This window comes from Perognathus longimembris, chromosome 28 (genome assembly GCF_023159225.1).
Source record: "Perognathus longimembris pacificus isolate PPM17 chromosome 28, ASM2315922v1, whole genome shotgun sequence".
Classification (NCBI taxonomy): domain Eukaryota; kingdom Metazoa; phylum Chordata; class Mammalia; order Rodentia; family Heteromyidae; genus Perognathus; species Perognathus longimembris.
Genome location: NC_063188.1, coordinates 1,160,659 through 1,179,187, shown reverse-complemented (window position 1 = coordinate 1,179,187; position 18,529 = coordinate 1,160,659). Strand labels below are relative to the sequence as shown.

At 54.7% G+C, this 18,529-nt stretch overlaps 2 protein-coding genes across 4 annotated transcripts; both read right to left on the bottom strand.

Annotated features, from left to right (window-relative positions):
* Positions 1–739: 739 nt before the first annotated feature.
* Naa10 (N-alpha-acetyltransferase 10, NatA catalytic subunit) lies at positions 740–6,632 on the bottom strand. 2 transcript variants are annotated; one of them, XM_048336920.1, is made up of 8 exons: positions 6,464–6,632; positions 5,936–6,079; positions 5,521–5,579; positions 4,295–4,340; positions 4,094–4,209; positions 3,838–3,882; positions 1,836–1,920; positions 740–1,035 (listed from the first exon to the last, which is right to left on the bottom strand). In XM_048336920.1, exons 1-8 carry the CDS (start codon positions 6,482–6,484, stop codon positions 805–807), a joined length of 747 nt encoding a protein of 248 aa, XP_048192877.1. In that variant the 5' UTR covers positions 6,485–6,632; the 3' UTR covers positions 740–804. The 2 variants fall into 2 exon arrangements, with proteins under 2 accessions (XP_048192877.1, XP_048192878.1); XM_048336921.1 differs by having other exon boundaries at positions 5,936–6,034.
* Positions 6,633–6,872: 240 nt separating this feature from the next.
* On the bottom strand, positions 6,873–14,715 carry LOC125344264 (renin binding protein). 2 transcript variants are annotated; one of them, XM_048336915.1, is made up of 11 exons: positions 14,644–14,715; positions 14,345–14,454; positions 14,120–14,195; positions 13,908–13,983; positions 13,566–13,738; positions 12,231–12,455; positions 11,795–11,876; positions 11,125–11,300; positions 10,568–10,699; positions 7,131–7,218; positions 6,873–7,027 (listed from the first exon to the last, which is right to left on the bottom strand). In XM_048336915.1, the coding sequence occupies exons 2-11, from the start codon at positions 14,449–14,451 to the stop codon at positions 6,891–6,893; spliced, it is 1,272 nt and encodes a 423-aa protein (XP_048192872.1). In that variant the 5' UTR covers positions 14,452–14,454; positions 14,644–14,715; the 3' UTR covers positions 6,873–6,890. The 2 variants fall into 2 exon arrangements, with proteins under 2 accessions (XP_048192872.1, XP_048192873.1); XM_048336916.1 differs by having other exon boundaries at positions 14,640–14,655.
* Positions 14,716–18,529: the final 3,814 nt, after the last annotated feature.

Here is an 18,529-nt window from a genome sequence, read left to right as displayed (position 1 = left end):
AGAACACTAGCCTTGAGCAAAAGCACTCAGGGTCTAAGCTCCGAGTTCAAACCCCAGGATCAGCATATACTACAGCAGGCCAAGAGAACGTGTAGTTCACCCGTGGAACATTTATGAGGGCAGAGAAGCCCATGGAAGCAGAGGCAGAAGTGGGCTCTGAAGGCACTTGCCAGTCTCCCACAACCCAAAGCTTAATGTAAAAGCCTTCAGACTTTGTAGACACTTGAGGGAGCGGCACCTCCACCTCCAAATACGCCCATGCTCACACAGGTGCATGCACAGACGCATACCAATTCCCCAAGGCCACCGGGTGCCTGTGAGGTTGCACCTCGCAGAAGAAACCTAGGGCGGATGGTGTCCCCTCGGGAGCCAGTCATGACACATCTGCCCAACCCCAGGGGGCTGCACTGCAAGAGCTGGCACCCAGAGCCAGTGGCACCCAGCCTCCTGTGTCAGGGCCGCTACGCTGTGTGGCTGGGCCACCTCCCCTCTTGGCTGTGGGACTCTTACCTTGTCGGCCACCTGAGTGAGGTCCCACTTCATTGCGCATGCGTCTTCTCCATCTGCATAGTATTTGCGCTCCACTTGGTAGTGCCACCCCCAAAACCATAAGAGAAAAACCTCTTGCTTTCCACTGTGAGCTTGACAGGTTGTTCTGGGCCAAAAGGCAGTCTTCTGGAAGTGGGGAGAGGCACCCCTATCCCCAATATGCACACTTACTCTCTCACACACACACTAATTCCCCAATGCCATAGGGTGAAGTTTATTGTGAAAGCTCATGAGGGAGGATGGGGTGAACAGGCTCTAGGAGGCCGAGTCGGAAGCCTCTGAGCTGTCCTTCACGTCTGTGCTCTCTGTAGTCTCGCTGACCTCGCTGAGGTCCTTGCTGTCCCCTCCGCTATCCTCGGCAGCCAGGCCCTTCTCTTCGCGACAGCCTTCTCCCGAGCCTGGAAGCGCGTTGCCTTTGCTCTCTGCCTTGTTCTCCACAGCACCCACGTGTCTGCCCTTTTCTTTCAGCTCGAGGTGCCGCCGCAGCTGTGGACAGAAGCCCAGGGAGAAGTGGGTAGAAAAAGGCAAGCCCTAGATGCCCAGATGACAGGAGGAAGGGAGCCAGGCATGGCCGCTGGCTGGGGGAAGGGACACGGAGAGGCAACAGGCAGGGCTGGAAATACAACTGGGGGACAAGACCTGCTCTATTTGCTACCCTGATAAATGCGGAAACGCTCACTTTCTCCCTGAGAGACCAGTGCCCCTCGAACGTCCCTGTCTCCCAGGAGGCCTGGCCTCCTCTTTCTCCCCAGTCCTAAGCAAGAAAGCCATAGCTTTCCCCTAGCCATCCCAGTGTTTCTAGAAAAGTCTTCTGCCACGCACCAGTGGCTCAGGCCTGTAATCCTAGCTACTCCGGAGGCTGAGATCTGAGGATCACGGTTCAAAGCCAGCCTGAGCAAGAAAGTCCGTGAGACACTTATGTCCATCCAATGAACCACCAGAAAACTGGCAGTGGGGCTGTGGCTCCATTGATAGAGTGCTAGCCTTGAGAAAAAAGCTTAGGAACAGCACCCAGGCCCCCAGGACAGGTGCATGCATGCACACGTGCACCCACGCGTTGCGAGTGCATGCCTCTTAAATCCTGCCTGTGAGATTCTACCCTGAGGAACAGAACTGGGGCAGATGGCCTCCTGTGAGGCCAGCCAGGGTGCACCTGCCAAGCTAACGAAGCTTAGAAAAGATGTGGAGAGAGGTCCTAACTGCCGGCCTGCACTGCAAGAGCTGGCACCCACAGCCAGTGTCACCCACCCCCCTGTGCCAGGGCCGCTACTCTGCGGGACTCTTACCTCATCAGCCATCTGAGTGAGGTCCCGCTTCATTGCGTATGCATCTTCTCCATCTGCATAGTATTTGGGCTCCACTTCGCTGATCCTGAAGGAAGACCCAAGCCAATCTATGAGCAAAGTCCCCTGCTCTTCCACAGCATACGCTAATTGGGTGTCATTTTCCTGACTGATTTTGCTCATCCTGAAAGAACTGTAATCCTAGCTATTGACACTAAGCTCTAAGGACCATGGTTTGAAGCCAGCCCAGGCAGACTCCTACCTCCAATTAACCACTGAAATAGGAACTGTGGCTTAAATAGAGTCTTGCTTTAAAAAAGCTCAAGGACAACACCCAGGACCTGAGTTCAAGCCAGCCCCATGTCCAACAATAACCAAAAAAAAAAAAAAGCTCTTTCAAGTAGCCACATTTCTACCATGGACTTCTTTGTTGACCCCACAAAAGGGTAGCAGTAAGCATCCATTACATCACCTGTTGCTCTATCCCTGGATTGACTAGCAAGGACGTGTGTGTGTGTGTGTGTGTGTGTGTGTGTGTGTGTGTGTGTGTGTGTGTGTCTGTACTGGGGCTTGAACTCAGGGCCTCAAGCTCAAGGCAGGTTCACTAAAGATGAAGTTTCTTGGACTTTTCTCCCTGACCTGTCTTTGGACTGCCTGAGTAGCTAGGACTATAGGCATGAGCCACCAGTCAGGCTCTGGTGTCTTGTGAACGGCAGGGCTGAATGCAGTCTTCTCCTTCCTTCCCTACCCTTCATTCTCTTTCATTTACTGAACAACTGCTGGTTCCTCTGCTGAGTACTAGTGATGTGAACCAGAAGAGGATGCTAGAACTGCGTGAGGGCGGCTGAGAAATGGGGTGCATTCGGGGGCGGCCTTGCTACTGGAGAAGTAAGACTTGATTGCTAGTTTAAGATAAAGGAATTGTTGACAATTCCCATGAACCAAGAGTTAGAGGCATCCTTACCTGAGTCAAAGGATTCTCCCTGAATTGGGCTGGTGAACCCAGCCTGCAAGCCACTGCCCTGCCCAGAAGTCCCTTCTCTTCACCCTGCCCTCAAGCAGCTGAGTGTGTCTTAGCGGGCCCTCCATGGGCAGGGCCCCCCGGCCTTACTGTCCCATGGCTTTTTACCATTACATATTGTGCATTGCCAGGTTCTGTCCCCATGTGGGAAACAGAAAAGCCATGTTCTGAGCAGAACTGCCCCCACCCACCAAGATGTTCGGGGCTCTAAGTCAACAGCCCTTCCTCCCTGCATCTCCTTTTTCTTCTCCTCACATGTGGATATTTGTAGGTGCCCCAACACTTGGGGCACCCTGCTTCTCAGCCTGTGTTCATGCCCAAAGCCTAACTCTCGAACTCCAAACTCACACTAAGAATCCTTCACCAGGCTGGATGGTGGTCTTAATTTAGCTATTCAGGAGACTGACATCTGACAATCAGAGTTTGAAGCCAGCCCAGGTTGGAAAGGCCAAGAGACTCTTATTTCCAATAAACTACTCACAAAAAGCTGGAAGTGGTGCTTTGGTTCAAGTAGCCCTACCCTTCACCCAAAGAAGCTTAGGCCCTGAATTGAAGCCCCAGGACTGACAAAAAAAAAAAAAAAGCCTTGGGCTGGGAATATGCCCTAGTGGTAAAAGTGCTCACCTCGTATACATGAAGCCCTGGGTTTGATTCCGCAGCACCACATCCATAGAAAAGGCCAGAAGTGGTGCTGTGGCTCAAGTGGCAGAGTGCTAGCCTTGAGCAAAAAGAAGCCAGGGACAGTGCTCAGGCCCTGAGTTCAAGGCCCAGGACTGGAAAAAAAAAAAAAAGCCTTTGCCACCCACTATTCCCGTAGCGAGAAGGCAGCAGGCGCTCCTCTACCACATCCCACCTGGGGTAGAGCTCAGCAGGCAGCTTGTCAGCCAGTAGCCACCAAGTAGAGAGACGTGTGAGGTCAACTGCCTCCTCCCCTGCTCAGTCCCCTCTGCCCCGTGCCCCACAGACAGATCTGCGTGTACTTACTGAAAGTTGAGGGTGTTGGAATAGAGGTGCAGGGCGGCCCGGTTACTGCAGGGGAACAAGGCACTGCTGAGCTGCACAAACTTGGCCAGGCAGGTAGGCAGGCCATGTCCAGGTCCTGCCCCTCCTCCTGCTCCCCCTTCCCCCTAATCGCACTTCCCAGGTCTCCTCCAAAAGGCAGGGCACCCCAGAACCCTTGTGAAGATGGTAAGTCTCCCTCCCTCCCCCCCATCGCCCCTTCCCTCAGCTTGGCTTCCACCTCTTCCTGACATGGAGGGAGACGTATTTGGCATTGAAGTTCTCGATCATGGCTCGAGAGGCCTGGTCCATCAGCTTCTGCGCCAGGCCAAGGCGCCGATGCGAACGCTTAACAGCCTGGAAGAAGATGGAGTGATAGTGGGACTCTGAGGGCTGCCCCTCCCCATCCATCCCACCCCAAGCCTCAGGGAGCACCACTCACCAGCGATGTGATATGTCCGTGGGGCACATCATCTGGGTCCTCTTCCCTGCAGGGGAAAGGAGCCCTGGGTAGGTGCACATAGCAGTGCAAGCTGCTTGAGGCGGAGCCAAAGCTATCCCAGAGCCAGGCTGGGAATAGGAGGGGTCATAACTGCCCATCCTGGCTCCTCATAAAACATCACTCTGTACTCACATATGATGCCAACAGAATGTCAGTCCGTGCTGCTTAGGAGGCTGAGATCTGAGGATCAGGGTTCAAAGCCAGCCTGGGCAGCAAAGTCTGTGAGACTCATCTCAATTAACGACCCAACAAACCAGAACTGGAGCTGTGGTTCAAGTGGTAGAGCACTGGTCTTGAGCAAAAAGCTCAGGGACAGCACCTATACTTTGATTCAAGCCCCAGGACTGGCACTCACCATAAAAAAAGAATATTGGTTTGTGATTTTGTTTTAAGATGTGAAAGTTCAAAAAACATGGAGACAGCTGGGCACCACTGGCTCATGCCTGTGATCCTAACTATTCAGGAGGCTGAGATAAAAGTAAGGATTGGGGTTTGAAGCAAGCCCCAGCAGCAAAATCCATGAGACTCTTTGGGTCCTTTGGCTCAAAGTAACAGAATGCAGGCCTTGAGCAAAAGAGCTCAGGAACAGCACCAAGGCCCAGAGTTCAAGGCCAGGGCCCAGAGTTCACTCCTCAGGACCAGCAAACAAATTAAAAAGCTCAGGGAGAGCTACCAGGCTTGAGTTCAACCCCAGGACTATCATTTCAAAACAGTATGCATTTAGTCACAATGTATCAATATTGTATTCTCACTTAAAACAGAAGTACTTCCCTAGTGCAACATGTTTTTGTTTGCTTCTGTTTGGCTTTGTGTCATTTCCAGCTCATCAATCCCTTGGCCTTTTCATTCAAGTCTGGCGCTCTACCACTGAACTGCATCTGCACTTGTGTAACACAACACCTTCGCAAAGGAAGATCCCCGGGAAAGATGTTAAGATGTTATATGGAAACTGTACGTTCTGGTCAATTTTTCCATAAACTTGAGTGCTCCTTAAAAATAACCATATATATACATATATGTAATATTATGTATAAATAAAAATAAATATAATTGTATTTTTTTAAACACACAGCAGTGTTCCTAGATCTGGGTAGTTTTGGTGTCCTCTGCCCAGGTTGAACCCTGTGCAGTCCCAGAACTGGATTTCTTTCTTTGTGATGACTCACATTTTGGCCAGGACGTAGCCCACAATCTTCCCGTTCTCGTCCTCAGCAATGTAAGAGAGCTGGTGACAGAAGCAAAGGAAGTAGGAAAATCAGTTTGTGTCAGAGCAGAGTGGAGCAACGGCCCCCTACCCGCGGCGTCCTGGTGGAGGCCTGACAGCTCCAGTGGTGGGTTCTGACAGCTTGGGGCCTCCTGGCTGAAGGGCTCATTCCCCCCCCCCCCACTGTGCCCTGTCACGGCCTTGAATGAGAGCAGCCCAAGGTAGGAGGTGCGCACTACGCTGCCCATGTTCCATACTCCCTTCAGGCAACTCCCCATGCGCCCTCGCATGGCATCAGCGGGCCATACACAAGCCCCTGGGCTCTATGGCCTTGTCCATTCCATCCCTGCCCCATGGCAATGCGGAATGCTGCTCACCTGGGGCCAGGAGAGACCGTGGTAGAAGTAATACTTCATCTGGTAGTTCTCGGGCAGGCAGAGGAGGTTGCAGTGCTGCATGTTCATCAGGTCCTCGGGCTGTAGGGGGCACAGGGGCCCGCAGTGAGTCCCGGGCTGCGGTGACTAAGTAGGCCTCAGTCAGGCGAAAACCAGGCTCCTGATCTAGCAGCTTCTCCGACTGCCCAACCCCGCAACTGGGCAGGGCTGTGAATGTGTGACTTTGCACGCGGCCTGGCCCCCAGCCGCGGTGCCAAATACCCCTTCCTCAAAACGGTCGAGCAAATACGAGGTTTCAGGAGCCCACCCCAGGGAGCTGCGACATCAGGCAAACTGGGAACCTTTGCGATCTCAGCCCAGGGCGCCCCGCTGCCTCTGCGGGCTCACTCAGCCTTTCAGATCACGCGGCCACAGGAGCGCAGGGCCACCGGGTCCCCTGGGAGCATGCGCACGCGGCCACCCAGCCCGGCGCCCATGCGGCGCGGACAGCCTCCCGCCCCAGCCCCTCACCCTAGCATTGCGGATGTTCATAACGGCGGCGGGGCTTGCGGGTCTCAGCAGATCGTGAATGCGCGGTCAGCTGCCGCTGCGCTCCAGAGCACGGGCGACCCGGGCCAGGGCTGGAGCTAAGGAACCGGCTCTCCGGAGCGGCGGCGGAAGAGGCGGCGCGCTCCGGGCCGGTCACCGACCGGAAGTACGGAGATCGCTCGACCCGCCCTCCTGGCCACGGGCCAATGTGCAGGGTGGTCCCGCGCGCAGGGCGGGCCCGCCCACCGAGCCAATGACAGCGACCGGCCAGCGCGCTGGGCGTGGGCGCGGATGGGCGCCGGCCGGGCGAGCCGGTGCGTGTCTGGCAGCGAGGCGGGGCGGTCACCATCCCCCTCCCCCTCCCGCATGCCCTAGAACGCGTGCACACGGACAGGTGGAGCAGGTTGTTTTATTTTGCGCCTCCGCGGGTGGGGACCGCGGGTGCGGGCGGGGAGCAGGTGGGCTCGCGATCCACGGCGACTCGGCTCAACAGGGAGCCCAGCAGCTCCTCGCACATGGCGAGACACCGCGGGACGTGGAAGCAGCCTGCGGGAACACGCGCACGCACGCGGGATGAGGGCGGACATGAACCCCCCCCCCCCCGGACTGCCGCGACCCGCTTCAAGCCTGCTCAATCACTGGGACTCACCTTTGAAAGGACCCCCCTTGATGGTGAGCGCCACTTTCCCCTGGCGATTGAGATAGCCAAACCACTCCCCGTGCTCCGAGTCGCGGAACTGTAAGGAGGACATGGTGACAGCTACCACCCGCAAGCCCCACACCCTGCTCCCAGGCCTTAGGAAAGGGGCTCGCTGTCCCCACGGACCCCAGCATCCCTGCCGGCCACCGCGACCACACATCCTGCAGAAAAACGATAGCTGGGAACAGTCGCACACAGCAACACAGAATCCAGGGAGCCTACCCCTCCAGTCCATTAGCCCACACTGTGCACACAGGTGTGCACACTGGCCCACCTCTCAAATGCACACTTAAAAGGCTGCACATATGGCTCCAATGCTTGAAGACAACTCTACAAAGAAAAGCAGGGCTGGGAATGTGCCTTAGTGGTAGAATGCTTGCATAACATGCATCAATAAAGGCCTGGGTTAGGTGCCTCAAGACCGCATACACAGAAAAAGTCAGAAGTGGCTCAACTGGTAGCCTTGAACAAAAGAAGCTCAAGGACAGTGCCCAGGCCCTGAGTTCAAGCCCCAGGACCGGCAAAAAAAAAAAAAAAAAAAAGCACTGAGTTCAAACCCTAGTACGCTAGCAAAACCAAAACGAAATAACAAGAAGGAAAAAAAACTTGCAGGGTAACTGGTGGCACAAGCCTGTAATCCTAGCTACTCAGGACACCGAGATGTAAAGATCTCGGTTCAAAGCCAGCCCAGGCAGGAAAGTGCCCGGAGACTCTTATCTCCAATTAACCACTGAAAACCTCAAACTGGTGCAGTTGTTCAAAGTGCTAAAGCACTAACCTTGAGTGAAAAAGCTCAGGTACAGTAAGTTCAAGCCCCATGACCAATAGCCAAAAAGCTTATGTGCTGGGAAACTTGGTAACTCATGACTGCCTTGGAATTCCTGTTCCTCCAGTCCCAGAGTGCACGCTCCTCCTCCTGCCTCCTGCCCTGCTGCTTCTAAGCAGGAACAGCACGTAGGTTGGCTGCAAGGACCCATTCTAAACTCTTCTCCTCCTGCACTCCATCCAGCACCCATTCCACCCAGGCCTTTCAGTTCTTCCAGATCCCCCAATATGTGCTCAAAGGCCTTGGCTAAGGCCCTTCTCTTTCCTCACTGATGAGTACATGGGGCTCTTTCGGAGGATGCTAGACCAAACCCAGTGGCATTAAAGTCCACTGTCAGGCTGGGAATATGGCTTAGTGGCAAGAGTGCTTGCCTAGCATGCATGAAGCCCTGGGTTCAATCCCTCACCACCACATATATAGAAAAGGGCCAGAAGGGGCACTGTGGCTCAAGTGGCACAGTGCTAGCCTTGAGCAAAAAGAAGCCAGGGACAGTGCTCAGGCCCTGAGTCCAAGGCCCAGGACTGGCAAACACACACACACACACACACACACACACACAACAACAACAACAACAACAACAACAACGTCCACTGTCAAAAACGCCTTACAGGGGCAGTGGGTCACACACCTATAACCCCAGCTACTCAGGAAGCTGAGATCCATCTCAGCCTGGACAGAAAAGGTATTGAGATACTCCATCTCTTACTTAAGGAGCAAAAAGCTAGCTGAGAGAGCCAATCAAGTCTTTAACAACCATGACATAGTGATGCATTCATGCAAGGTAAAACTAGTTCTGTATGCCTTTTTTTTTTTCCTGTGGTGGTACAGGAACTTGAACTCAGGGCCTTTGTTTCCATGACTATTTTACTCACAGCGGGAGCTCTACCACTTGAGCCACACCTCCATTTCTACCTTTTTGCTACTTAATTGGACCTTTAATTGACCTTTCCTATCCAAGCTGGCCTCAAACTGAGATCCTTAAATGTCAGCTTCCTGCTTACTTAAGATCACTGGGTGAGCCACCAGTGTCCAGCTTTGCTAGTCATTTGGGAGACAAAAGTCACATGCAGTTTTTACTGCCTAGGCTGGCTTCAGACTTTGATCCTCCTTCAGACTTATCTCAGCCTCTTAAGAAGCTAGGATTAGATAAGAGCCACTAGGCCCACACTTTTCCCCTACGTTTTCTAGTAGCACTGCTCATGCCTTTTCATGACTTATGTTCCACTTGATTGGACATATGCAGACAGTGTACTAGCACCACAAAAAGAAAAAGGAGAAAAGAGAAAAAGAAAGTAAAGAGCTGGCCACTGGTGGCTCATACCTAATCGTACTTACTCAGGAGGCTGAGGTGTGAGGATCGCATTTCGGAGCCAGCCTGGGCAGAAAAGTCCTCGCGACTCTTACCTCTAATTAACCGCCAGAAAGTGGTGCTGTGGCTTGTAGCACAGAGGCCAAGCCTTGAGCAAAAGAGCTCTAGCCCTGAGTTCAAGCCCCAGGAGTAACAACAAAAAAGACATAGTAAAGATTTTCTGTTTTTTCTGTCCAGTTTTTTTTTCTTTGTATCTAGATTTTGGTTTTCCATGTTGTTTTGTTGCTTAGTGCCTAATGACTTACCTGTTGGTTATAACTTTGTTCTTTGATATGATACTAGGTATGGTAGACTCAATCTCATGATCCTCCTTCCTCAGCCCCCAGAGTATTCAGTCCTGGGGCTTGGACTCAGGGCCTGAGCACTGTTCCTGAGCTCCTTTTGCTCAAGGCTAGCACTCTACCACTTGAGCCACAGCGCCACTTCCTGCTTTTTTGGTAGTTAATTGGAGAGTAAAGTCTTATAGACTTTCCTGCCATGGAAGGCTTCAAATGCAATCTTCAGATTCCAGGCTCCTGAGCACCTAAGATTGCAGGTGTGAGCCACTAGCAAACCAGTGGTGTCTAACTCATGTTCTTTTATGAATATTTTGTTAGTGAGATGGACACACAGGTGTAGTATTTGTGCTCTTTGGAAATAATGGTAAACAAGTGAGATGATTGATGATGTCTTTCTAATTGCATTGTAATAAAAACACAGCTAGGATTTTGTTGGCTCCAATCAAAATGAGAAGAAATAGTGTTAGATTTCATTAACAACTTAGTGCAAATTCTAATTTTCTCCAAGGCCAGAAGCCCACACACTCCAGACAAGAGTTCCAGCTGCTGTGTAGTGACCTCCGCAGGTAGTGGCTAGGAAAACACAGTCAATCTTCTTTCATTCCCACCCACTAGGCCTCGCAGGGCCCCAGCCAAGTTTTTTTTTCTCCCAACTAGAAGGCTGATTCTTGTCTCCTTCAGTGGCGCCTCCCATTCCTTCCCCTCCCATTCCTTCAGTTAGTTGAAGAAAAGGCTTAGTTTGCCCTAGGCTCCTGGCCATCCTTGATCTCTACCTGTCAACTAAAGGCTCTGAAATTCTGTCACAGCTCTGGTGTCACCCCAAGATGGTAGCCGTGCTCTTAGCATCCCCCCTGCCCTGGCCAGGCCCTCCTCCACCCCCCTCCCTCCCCGCTCCCGTCTCCACTTTGCTCACCTGGCGGAAGGTGTACTCGGCCACCTGGTCAAAGAGGCGCAGCAATGCAGGGTCCCCAGTGTCGTGGTAAGCCATAAGGAAGGCAACCATGGCCTCGCAGTGTGGCCACCAGAGCTTCATGTCCCACTCCAGCTGAGAGAAAGGCAGAGGCAGGAGGTGGAAAGCCTGGGGTTCTTCACCCCATCCTTTGGTCCCTGCTCAGTCTTCCTCAGGCTCAGGGTGATTTGCAAGATCCTGAGGCGATGTCCTAATAGCCCACCGGGCTGGATGCACCTCTAAGCAAGTCCTTAAAGGACAGAGGGGGGGCTTCCCTTGAACCTTGAACTCACATGTCCTGTTTGAGCCGCCATGTTTTTATAACCATTGCACTTCTCCCCACCCATGGCTAGCACGGCTCCTCTCTGCAGATCTCCAAAGGATGCAGATTCTGCTCCTGACTGCTAGCAAGGGACTTGGGGTTAAGCTTTGAGGTCTAGGTTCAAATCCAGCCCCTGAATCTTGTTCTGTTCCATAAGGCTGATGACCGTGCCGCAAGCCCTAGGGCAGGGCGCTCGCACCTGGGTAGGGCAGAGACCATCGGCGTCCTGGAAGTAGAAGAGGCCTCCAAACTCGGGGTCCCATCCAGAGTGAAAAGGGAGCAAGAGGAACTTGTCAATGATATGCGCTCGAAGTTCGGGATCACCTTTCCTGCTGGCATACCGGAGCAGGAACCAGCCAGCTTCTAACGCGTGGCCTGATGAGGAGTGCGGGTGAGGGAGGACCGGGCCACCCCAGCCCTGGCCCCTCCCTTCCTCCCTCACTGGTGCTAAGAGCAGTTCTGAACTCTCGTCCCCCTGGGTCCATTTTCATCCTTTCTGTTGTACCTGGGTCCTGAGCCGCAGACTTAGCAAGCCTGTCCACCCCCTCTGCCTATTCCTTTTGGTGTGTGCCTGCCAGCGCTGGGACTTGAACTCAGGGCCTTGGTGCTATCCCTTAGCTTCTTTTGCTGAAGGCTGGCCCTTTACCACTTAGCCACAGCTCTACTTCTGACTTTTTGGAACTAAGAGTCTCAAGGACTTTCCTGGTAGGGCTGAGTTCAAACCAAGACTCTCAGATCTCAACGTCCTGAGTAACTAGGACTCCAGGTGCGAGCCACCTGCTCTGGCTTTCTGCCTACTCAGCTAAAATCTCAAGTTCAAGGCTCAGGCTCTCTTTCTCCAGGACGAGCCCAACAACACTGCCCCTCACCTGGGTTCTGGTGTCTTCCCAGGCAGCCCGGGAGTTCCCCGCCGTGCACTGACACGTTCTCCAGCACCGCCTGCCCGTCCCTCTGCCGGGAGAGAGCACGACAGAGCTCTGGTTCTGGCCCTAGTTTGGCAGCTTAAAAAATGAGCATAAAAACCATCCCTTCCCTCCTCTCCGCCCACCCGAGAGCCAGCGCAGAGGCAGCCGATTCATTGCCAGGGGCCGGAGGCTGTCATCCTAGCGTCAGGCCTGGCCTTCTCGAGGCGACAGAGTCCCCGGAGGGACGGGAGGGGCCCCATGGCCTGGTGGCAGGATCTTCCCACTGCCACTGTCCTTCCAACCCCTGGCGCCGCCCAGCCCAGGCTTGCACCCCACCTTCCCCAAACAGCTTCCAGGGTGTCCCCGTGTGTGATGCTGGACAAGGGGGGGCGTGCTCCACCTGCACGTGCTGCAGGATCCGGTGGGCACACCAGTCGCCCAGCTCGGCATATTTGCTCGCCAGCGCTGTGTTGTCCTCGCTGAGCTGCTGCACCAGGTTGAGCAGCATCATGGGCACCGCCATGGGCTCCGCGGCCGGGGCCCCTGACAGCTGGGGCTGGCCCAGTCCACGGGGGTCCTCCCGCACCCAGTGGACGATTTGATCCATCATTTCCACTGCCTCAGTCTGTAGAGAGAGGGATGCCCCCCTAAGGCCGTGTGCCCTGTTCCCCAGGATTGGGGGGGGGAGCTGAGGGCCCTTGTGCTTTCCGGGGCACCAGGAGTACTGCTCCAGAACAGGCGTTGGGGGTTGTTCAGTGCTGGGGTTCAGGCCACTCCTAAGCTGTGCAGCCAGGGGCTAGCACCACAAAGGACCCTTCCTAGCCAGGCACAAGACACTGTTGGAGCCCTGACTTCAGGTGCATGGAGGAGACACTTGGAGGAAATAGAAGAGGAAACACGCATAGCCGCAGGGTTAAAATGCGATGTGGGCATGCGGGGTGGGAGCCTCGAGGCCCAGAGATGCCACGACCACCGCAGGGACTCAGGACATATCCTTTTTGCCAGTCCTGGGACTTGAACTCAGGGCCTGAGCACTGTCCCTGGCTTCTTTTTTGCTCAAGGCTAGCACTCTGCCACTTGAGCCACAGCGCCACTTCTGGCTTTTTCTGTGTATGTGGTGCTGTGGAATCGAACCCAGGGATTCATGCATGCTAGGGAAGCACTCTACCACTAAGCCACATTCCCAGCCCTGACATGTCTTTTTTTCCATGCCAGTCTTGAGGCTTGAACTGAGGCCTGGGAAGTCCATGGCCTTCTTTTGTTCAAGGCCAGTGCTCTACCACTTGGAGCCCCAGCACCATGTGTAGCCTTCTCCGAGTAGTTTATTGGAGATAAGAGTCTGCTGGACTTTCCTGCCCATCGGGCCTGGCTCGGAATCAATGTTTAGATCTCAGCGTCCTGAGCAGGTAGGATTACAGGTGTGAACCACCAGTGCGCAAGTCACAATATGTCTTTTTTTTTCCTTTTGGTCGTGGGCCTTGAACTCTGGGCCTGGGTGTTGACTCTGAGCTCTTGTGTCAAGGCTAGCAGTCTACCACGTGAGCCAGAGCACCCCTTCTAGCCTTCTCTGGGTGGTTAATTGGAGATAACAATCTCACAGAGTCATTTTCCTGCCCAGGCTGATTTGAACCGTGATGCTCAGATCTCAGTGTCCTCAGCAGCTGGGATTCCCGGTGTGAGCCCCTGGCCAATGGCAGCGGGCTAAGTGTTCAGGGTGCAGTGTGTGCCGGCTCACCTGGTACCGCCCTTCGCCTGTCACCCTCCACAGCTCATCCATGGCCATGGTGTAGAAGCACTCGCTGAAGATGGTGCGCTGCACCTTGGCGGGCCGCCCATCGCGGGTCAGCACGAAGGCGCACTTCCTGCCCGGAGGGGCCACGCGCGCGCAGCGCAGCAGCAGCTCGCCACCTGGTGGTTGCAGTCGGCATTTGCCCCATCTGCCCAGGCCTTTGGACCTCCCGGGGCGTCTAAGTGCTGCGAGGAGCTCCCCGCCTCAAGCACGGGCCAGGAGGGGTCTTTTGGATCTGGGGTGAACAGGGGTGAGGCCCGTGGGGGGCTGGGGTTCAGGAGGCAGCACCTGCTTTTGCTGCATCCAGAAGCTCCGCGTGGTGGAAGCGTTGGAAATTGCGGTACAGGCGGCAATACATCCACACCTGCGGCAGGAACAGAGGGGCGCTGGGGAGCAGGGGGGTGTCTGCGGTGGGAAGCACGGAGTGGGGGGGGGGACAGGCCTGGCTGTGTGGGGGGACAAGGCTGGCGGAGGCACAGGTGAGAACACGGCCCACCTACCTGCCTGGCTTGAAGCCACACGTACTTGAGGTCGTCAAACACCTTGCCATCGTGGCCCAGGCACGTGAAGAAGCCCCTGCGGGACACCGAGGGCGCGCAAACGCGGGGCAGAGCCTCGCACCCTCCCCCAAGGCTCCCTCCCTCTCCCTCCCACAGCAGATGTGAGTCTCCCGAGGGAGGCGGGGATTGGAGAGCGGGGGCCCACACCCTGGCGCAGCTGCTCACCCGAGCTCCTGGTCGTGGGAGTGCTCCAGCCAGAAAGCCACCACGCGGTCCAGTTCCTGCTCCACGCGCTCCTTCCACACCCGCAAGCTCTCCCGCGCCTTCTCCATGTCCTGGGGGCGGGGACTTCCTCATGGCCCTGCCACCCAACCTCTCTGCGGGCTCCACAGCTGCCAGACCCCCAGCCGTCCACCCCATGTCTGCGCTGGCCTTTCCACCCCACCGATCCCCTGGGACCCTCCAGGACAGCCCCCCCACCTCCCGCTGGAGCGCCACCCCAGGAGAACCCATTGATCACCCACTTTCTTCCAGGAAGGCAGACGGAGTTGGTGGCGGGTCCCGTGACTGTCACTCAGCTGACCAAGCCCCGCCCCTCCCACCAGCCCCTCCTCACGGTTTGGGAGGGTTGGGGGCGGTGCCCACTCAATGGGCGGGGCTTGATTGCCCTCCAGTACCCCCTCACTCCCGCGCTCAGCTCTTTCCAACCCTTAAACTAAGAGTTTCGTGGACACCTTTTGATGGCCTCTTCTGGGCACCCTTGACTCAAGATCCTCCTGGCCGGAAATGCTGGGTGAGGAGACAAGGACAGCGTCTTGTGGAGGGAATGGGATCTGGGAAGCCTACTGAGGCTGGTGGCCCCAACTAGTGTGCGGCTGAGATACAAGGAGACAAGGGTAGCTGGAAATGCTTGAAACCAGAGATGGCTGCAGCCATTGGTACAGTGTGTGTGTGTGTATGTGTGTGTGTGTGTGTGTATGTGTGTGTGTGTGTGTGTATGTGTGTGTATTTCAGTCCTGGGCCTTGAACTCAGGGCTTGAGCACTGTCCCTGGCTTCTTTTTGCTCAAGGCTAGCGCTCTGCCACTTGAGTCACAGCGCCACTTCTGGCTTTTTCTACATACATGGTGCCGGGGAATTGAACCTAGGGCTTCATGCATACAGGGCAAGCACTCTACCATTAAGATGCCTTCCCAGCCCCCAGGCTGGCTTGGAACCTCAATCCTCAGACCTCAGCCTCCTGAGTAGCTAGATCATAAGGGTGAGCCACCAGCACCTGCCTTAGCCCTGATTTCTTTTATATATTGTTTTTTCAATTTTTATTTTTAGCTCTGATTTCTTCACCACAAAGGATGATGATAGAAAGCCAAACACTAACCCTGTAGGTGAGAATGAATGTTCTCTCAGCCCCCGGGGCTGTCCTCCAGCTTCCTCCCCGTTTAGTTTGGGGTGCTTGATGGCCAGTACCCTTAGATGCTACTGGGGACCTTCCCTACTTAGTAGAATTAAATGGAGGAGTTTCACAAAGCAAAATGCCTCAGGTGCTTGGGCTCCTGGATTGCTTGGAGCAGCTTGCAAATGTTCTGTAAGGACAGAGTTCAGCTCAAGAGCATAACTAGATCTTTCTGCCTCATTGGTACCCTTCTGGAAGATGACCAGCACAGAGGGTCCACCCCTGCGCATGGTGCTGTGCTGGGACTTTGTGTCATGAAGGCTGCCTTCTTCCATACTGGGGTTGCTTGACTTATTCTATAGGCTGGCCCCGCAGCCCGTTTCCCTTTGTGATGCCTGGGAATAGCCTGGTCCCTGTGTGTGGCAGTTCTGCTGTGTTTGTGTCCACTCGTGGCTTAGCTCATGCTAAAGAGTTCCAGGCTCACAGGTGCGTCATTACTGATGCTGCCTCACTCCAAGTGCAGTGTCTCCCCTGCACAAACTGCTCCCCTCATGCCAAGGGCGAGCTTTGCTATGTTCCTGGGGTCGTCCTGGCTCTCGGGGACAGGGCTACATCCAGTGTAAAAGGAGAGACTCGCAAGCCCTTCCTCGCGTGTTCTTCCAGGAGGCTGGCAAGCGCTGTGCTCACACTCAAGCCTGGCATGGCAAGACCAGTACCAAAGACACAACTTGCATGTGCGATGCGCTTTCTGGTGACGCAGGGAATGTGGGGGACAGGTGGCCCCACGGGCGCTGGCTGCAGACTAGGCTGTGAAGAACCTTTGAACTCCTGCCGAGCCACCCATCTACATCTGACACGTCTGCACAGGCCTCTTCCCTGCTGGGGCTAGCCGCTTCGCCATGCTTTCTTTCCTCCTTCCTTCCTTTGTTCTTTCTGTCATGTCTTCTTTTGCATGTGGTAGTCCTGGGCTTGAACCTAGGGCTACCACTTGAGTCACAGCTCGGCGTCTGGCTTTTTGGGTAGTTTAGTGGAGATACTAGACTGTAGCACACCAGCTGGGTTCCTCAGATCTCAGCTTCCTGAGGAGCTAGCATTTCAGGTGTGCGCTACTGGGAGCCGTTTTGCTCAGTGCTGGCACTCTACCATCAAGAGCCACAGCTCCACAGGTGGCTTTTTGGTGGTGAAGTGGCGATAGGAACCTGGAGTTTCCTACTCAGGCTGGCTTTGCAGCTCTATCCTCAAATCTGCCTCCTACATAGGATCACAAGCATGGGCCAGCAGTGCCTGTGTGCACACCTCTACAGGCCGGAGCGGTCCCCACGCTCCCTGTTCCATAGGCACCCTGGACCAGCCACAACCTAGAGGTTGCAGGGCCCCTGGGAGGCCACGCTCCTGGGCTCTCTGGGGAGATGTCAGGTTCCATCTCAGGCTGCTCAGTTCGTATGGTAGAAAATAGCCAGGGCCGGTGGTGTGAAGACCCGCAGGCTAGGTGGGGGGACACAAGCCTTCCAGGAGAGGCCCATGATAACTGGGCCTTCTTCCAGCCATCAGCACACGCCAGAAGCACAGCAGTGTGGTAGGCCAACAGAGGAAGCCCTCGGCCACAGTGGCTGAGAACGTGACATCAGAGGTGGTGTCTGGAGGGAAGCATGGCCCTTACACCCGACTGGAGTGGTGGGGCAGGATGGGCTACTCTCCTTAACTTGCCGGACACCAGGACCTGCCGACCCCAGGTGCTAGACTATCAGTTTAGCTCAATCAAGAGAAAACACAGCAGCCAGGAGCTGGTGGCTCACACCTGTAATCCTACTCAGGAGGCTGACATCGGAGGACCACAGTTCGAAGCTAGGTGGAGCAGGAAAATCTGTGACTCCTCTCCAATAAACCACTCACATAAGGCAGAAGTGGACCTATAGCTTCAGTGGTAGAATGCCACCCTCGAGCAAAAGCAGCTCAGAGACAGCACCCAGGCCCTGAGCTCAAGCCCCAGGACTGGCAAACTGAACCAGAGGGTTTACTCTTGTGGCACCCACCAGGTGTCCATGCAGATGTGTCCAGGTGACACTCTGTTGTGGGTACAAAGTGTAGCAGCTGCACCACACTCCTTGTCCCCCAACCCACCCAAGGAAACTGCTGCTCAGAGGACCTGGCAGCCCTGCACCCCAGTGCCCTGCCCTCTACCGGGAGGGTGACCAGGTTCCTGGACACCGTATCAGCAGCAGGCCCCTGGGCCCTGCAAGGCAACGGCCTTGGGCCCTGGGGCTAAGAGCCTGGCCTGGCCCAAATGCCACTGCAGGCCACCTAGCCCAAGAGCACTCGTTTTTGGAGGGACACTAGACACTGTGGAAAATGAACTAGATTAACGTGTGTGGGGGGGGGGGGCGGGAACAGAAGGGGAAAAACTGGGAGGCAAAGGGGCAACATTGTCCAAATGTACTCATTATCCGCCTTATGAAACTGTAACCACTCTGTACATCACCTTTATAATACAGAGACACTTGTACTTTATAATCCAGTTTGTGGAATTGAAACCCCTTGTACAGCTACTTAAAAGAATTTAAACACCTTCAACGTTTTGTTTTTCCTCTGTGTGTGCAGGTACTGAGGCTTGAACTCATAACCTCTCGCTCACTTTGGCTTCCTTAATTACCACTTAAGCCACCCTCCTTCTCTGCCTCAGCTGGCTGGCTTCAAATCCTGCAAGTGTCAGCCTCCTGAGTTCTTAAGACTAATACAGGTGAGTTGCTGGTACATTTCAAGAGTTTCTAAGGGTAATTGGGAAGAGTTACCCATCCACGAGTCTTGGGCAGGTCCTCCCAGATGCAGTGAGCCCAGTTTATTTCAAAAAAAGTCTTTTAATTGTTCAAAATAGCACAAAACAACATCGCACTATGGTAATATTGAGTCACAGGGTTACCCTACAATAGAGGAGCAGGTGGTGCTGTTCTCAGAAAGGAGAAATCCAAGGGCGCTTGGGAGAGGGGGAGGGGGGGTGGGGGGCAAGGGGTGGGGCAGGGGG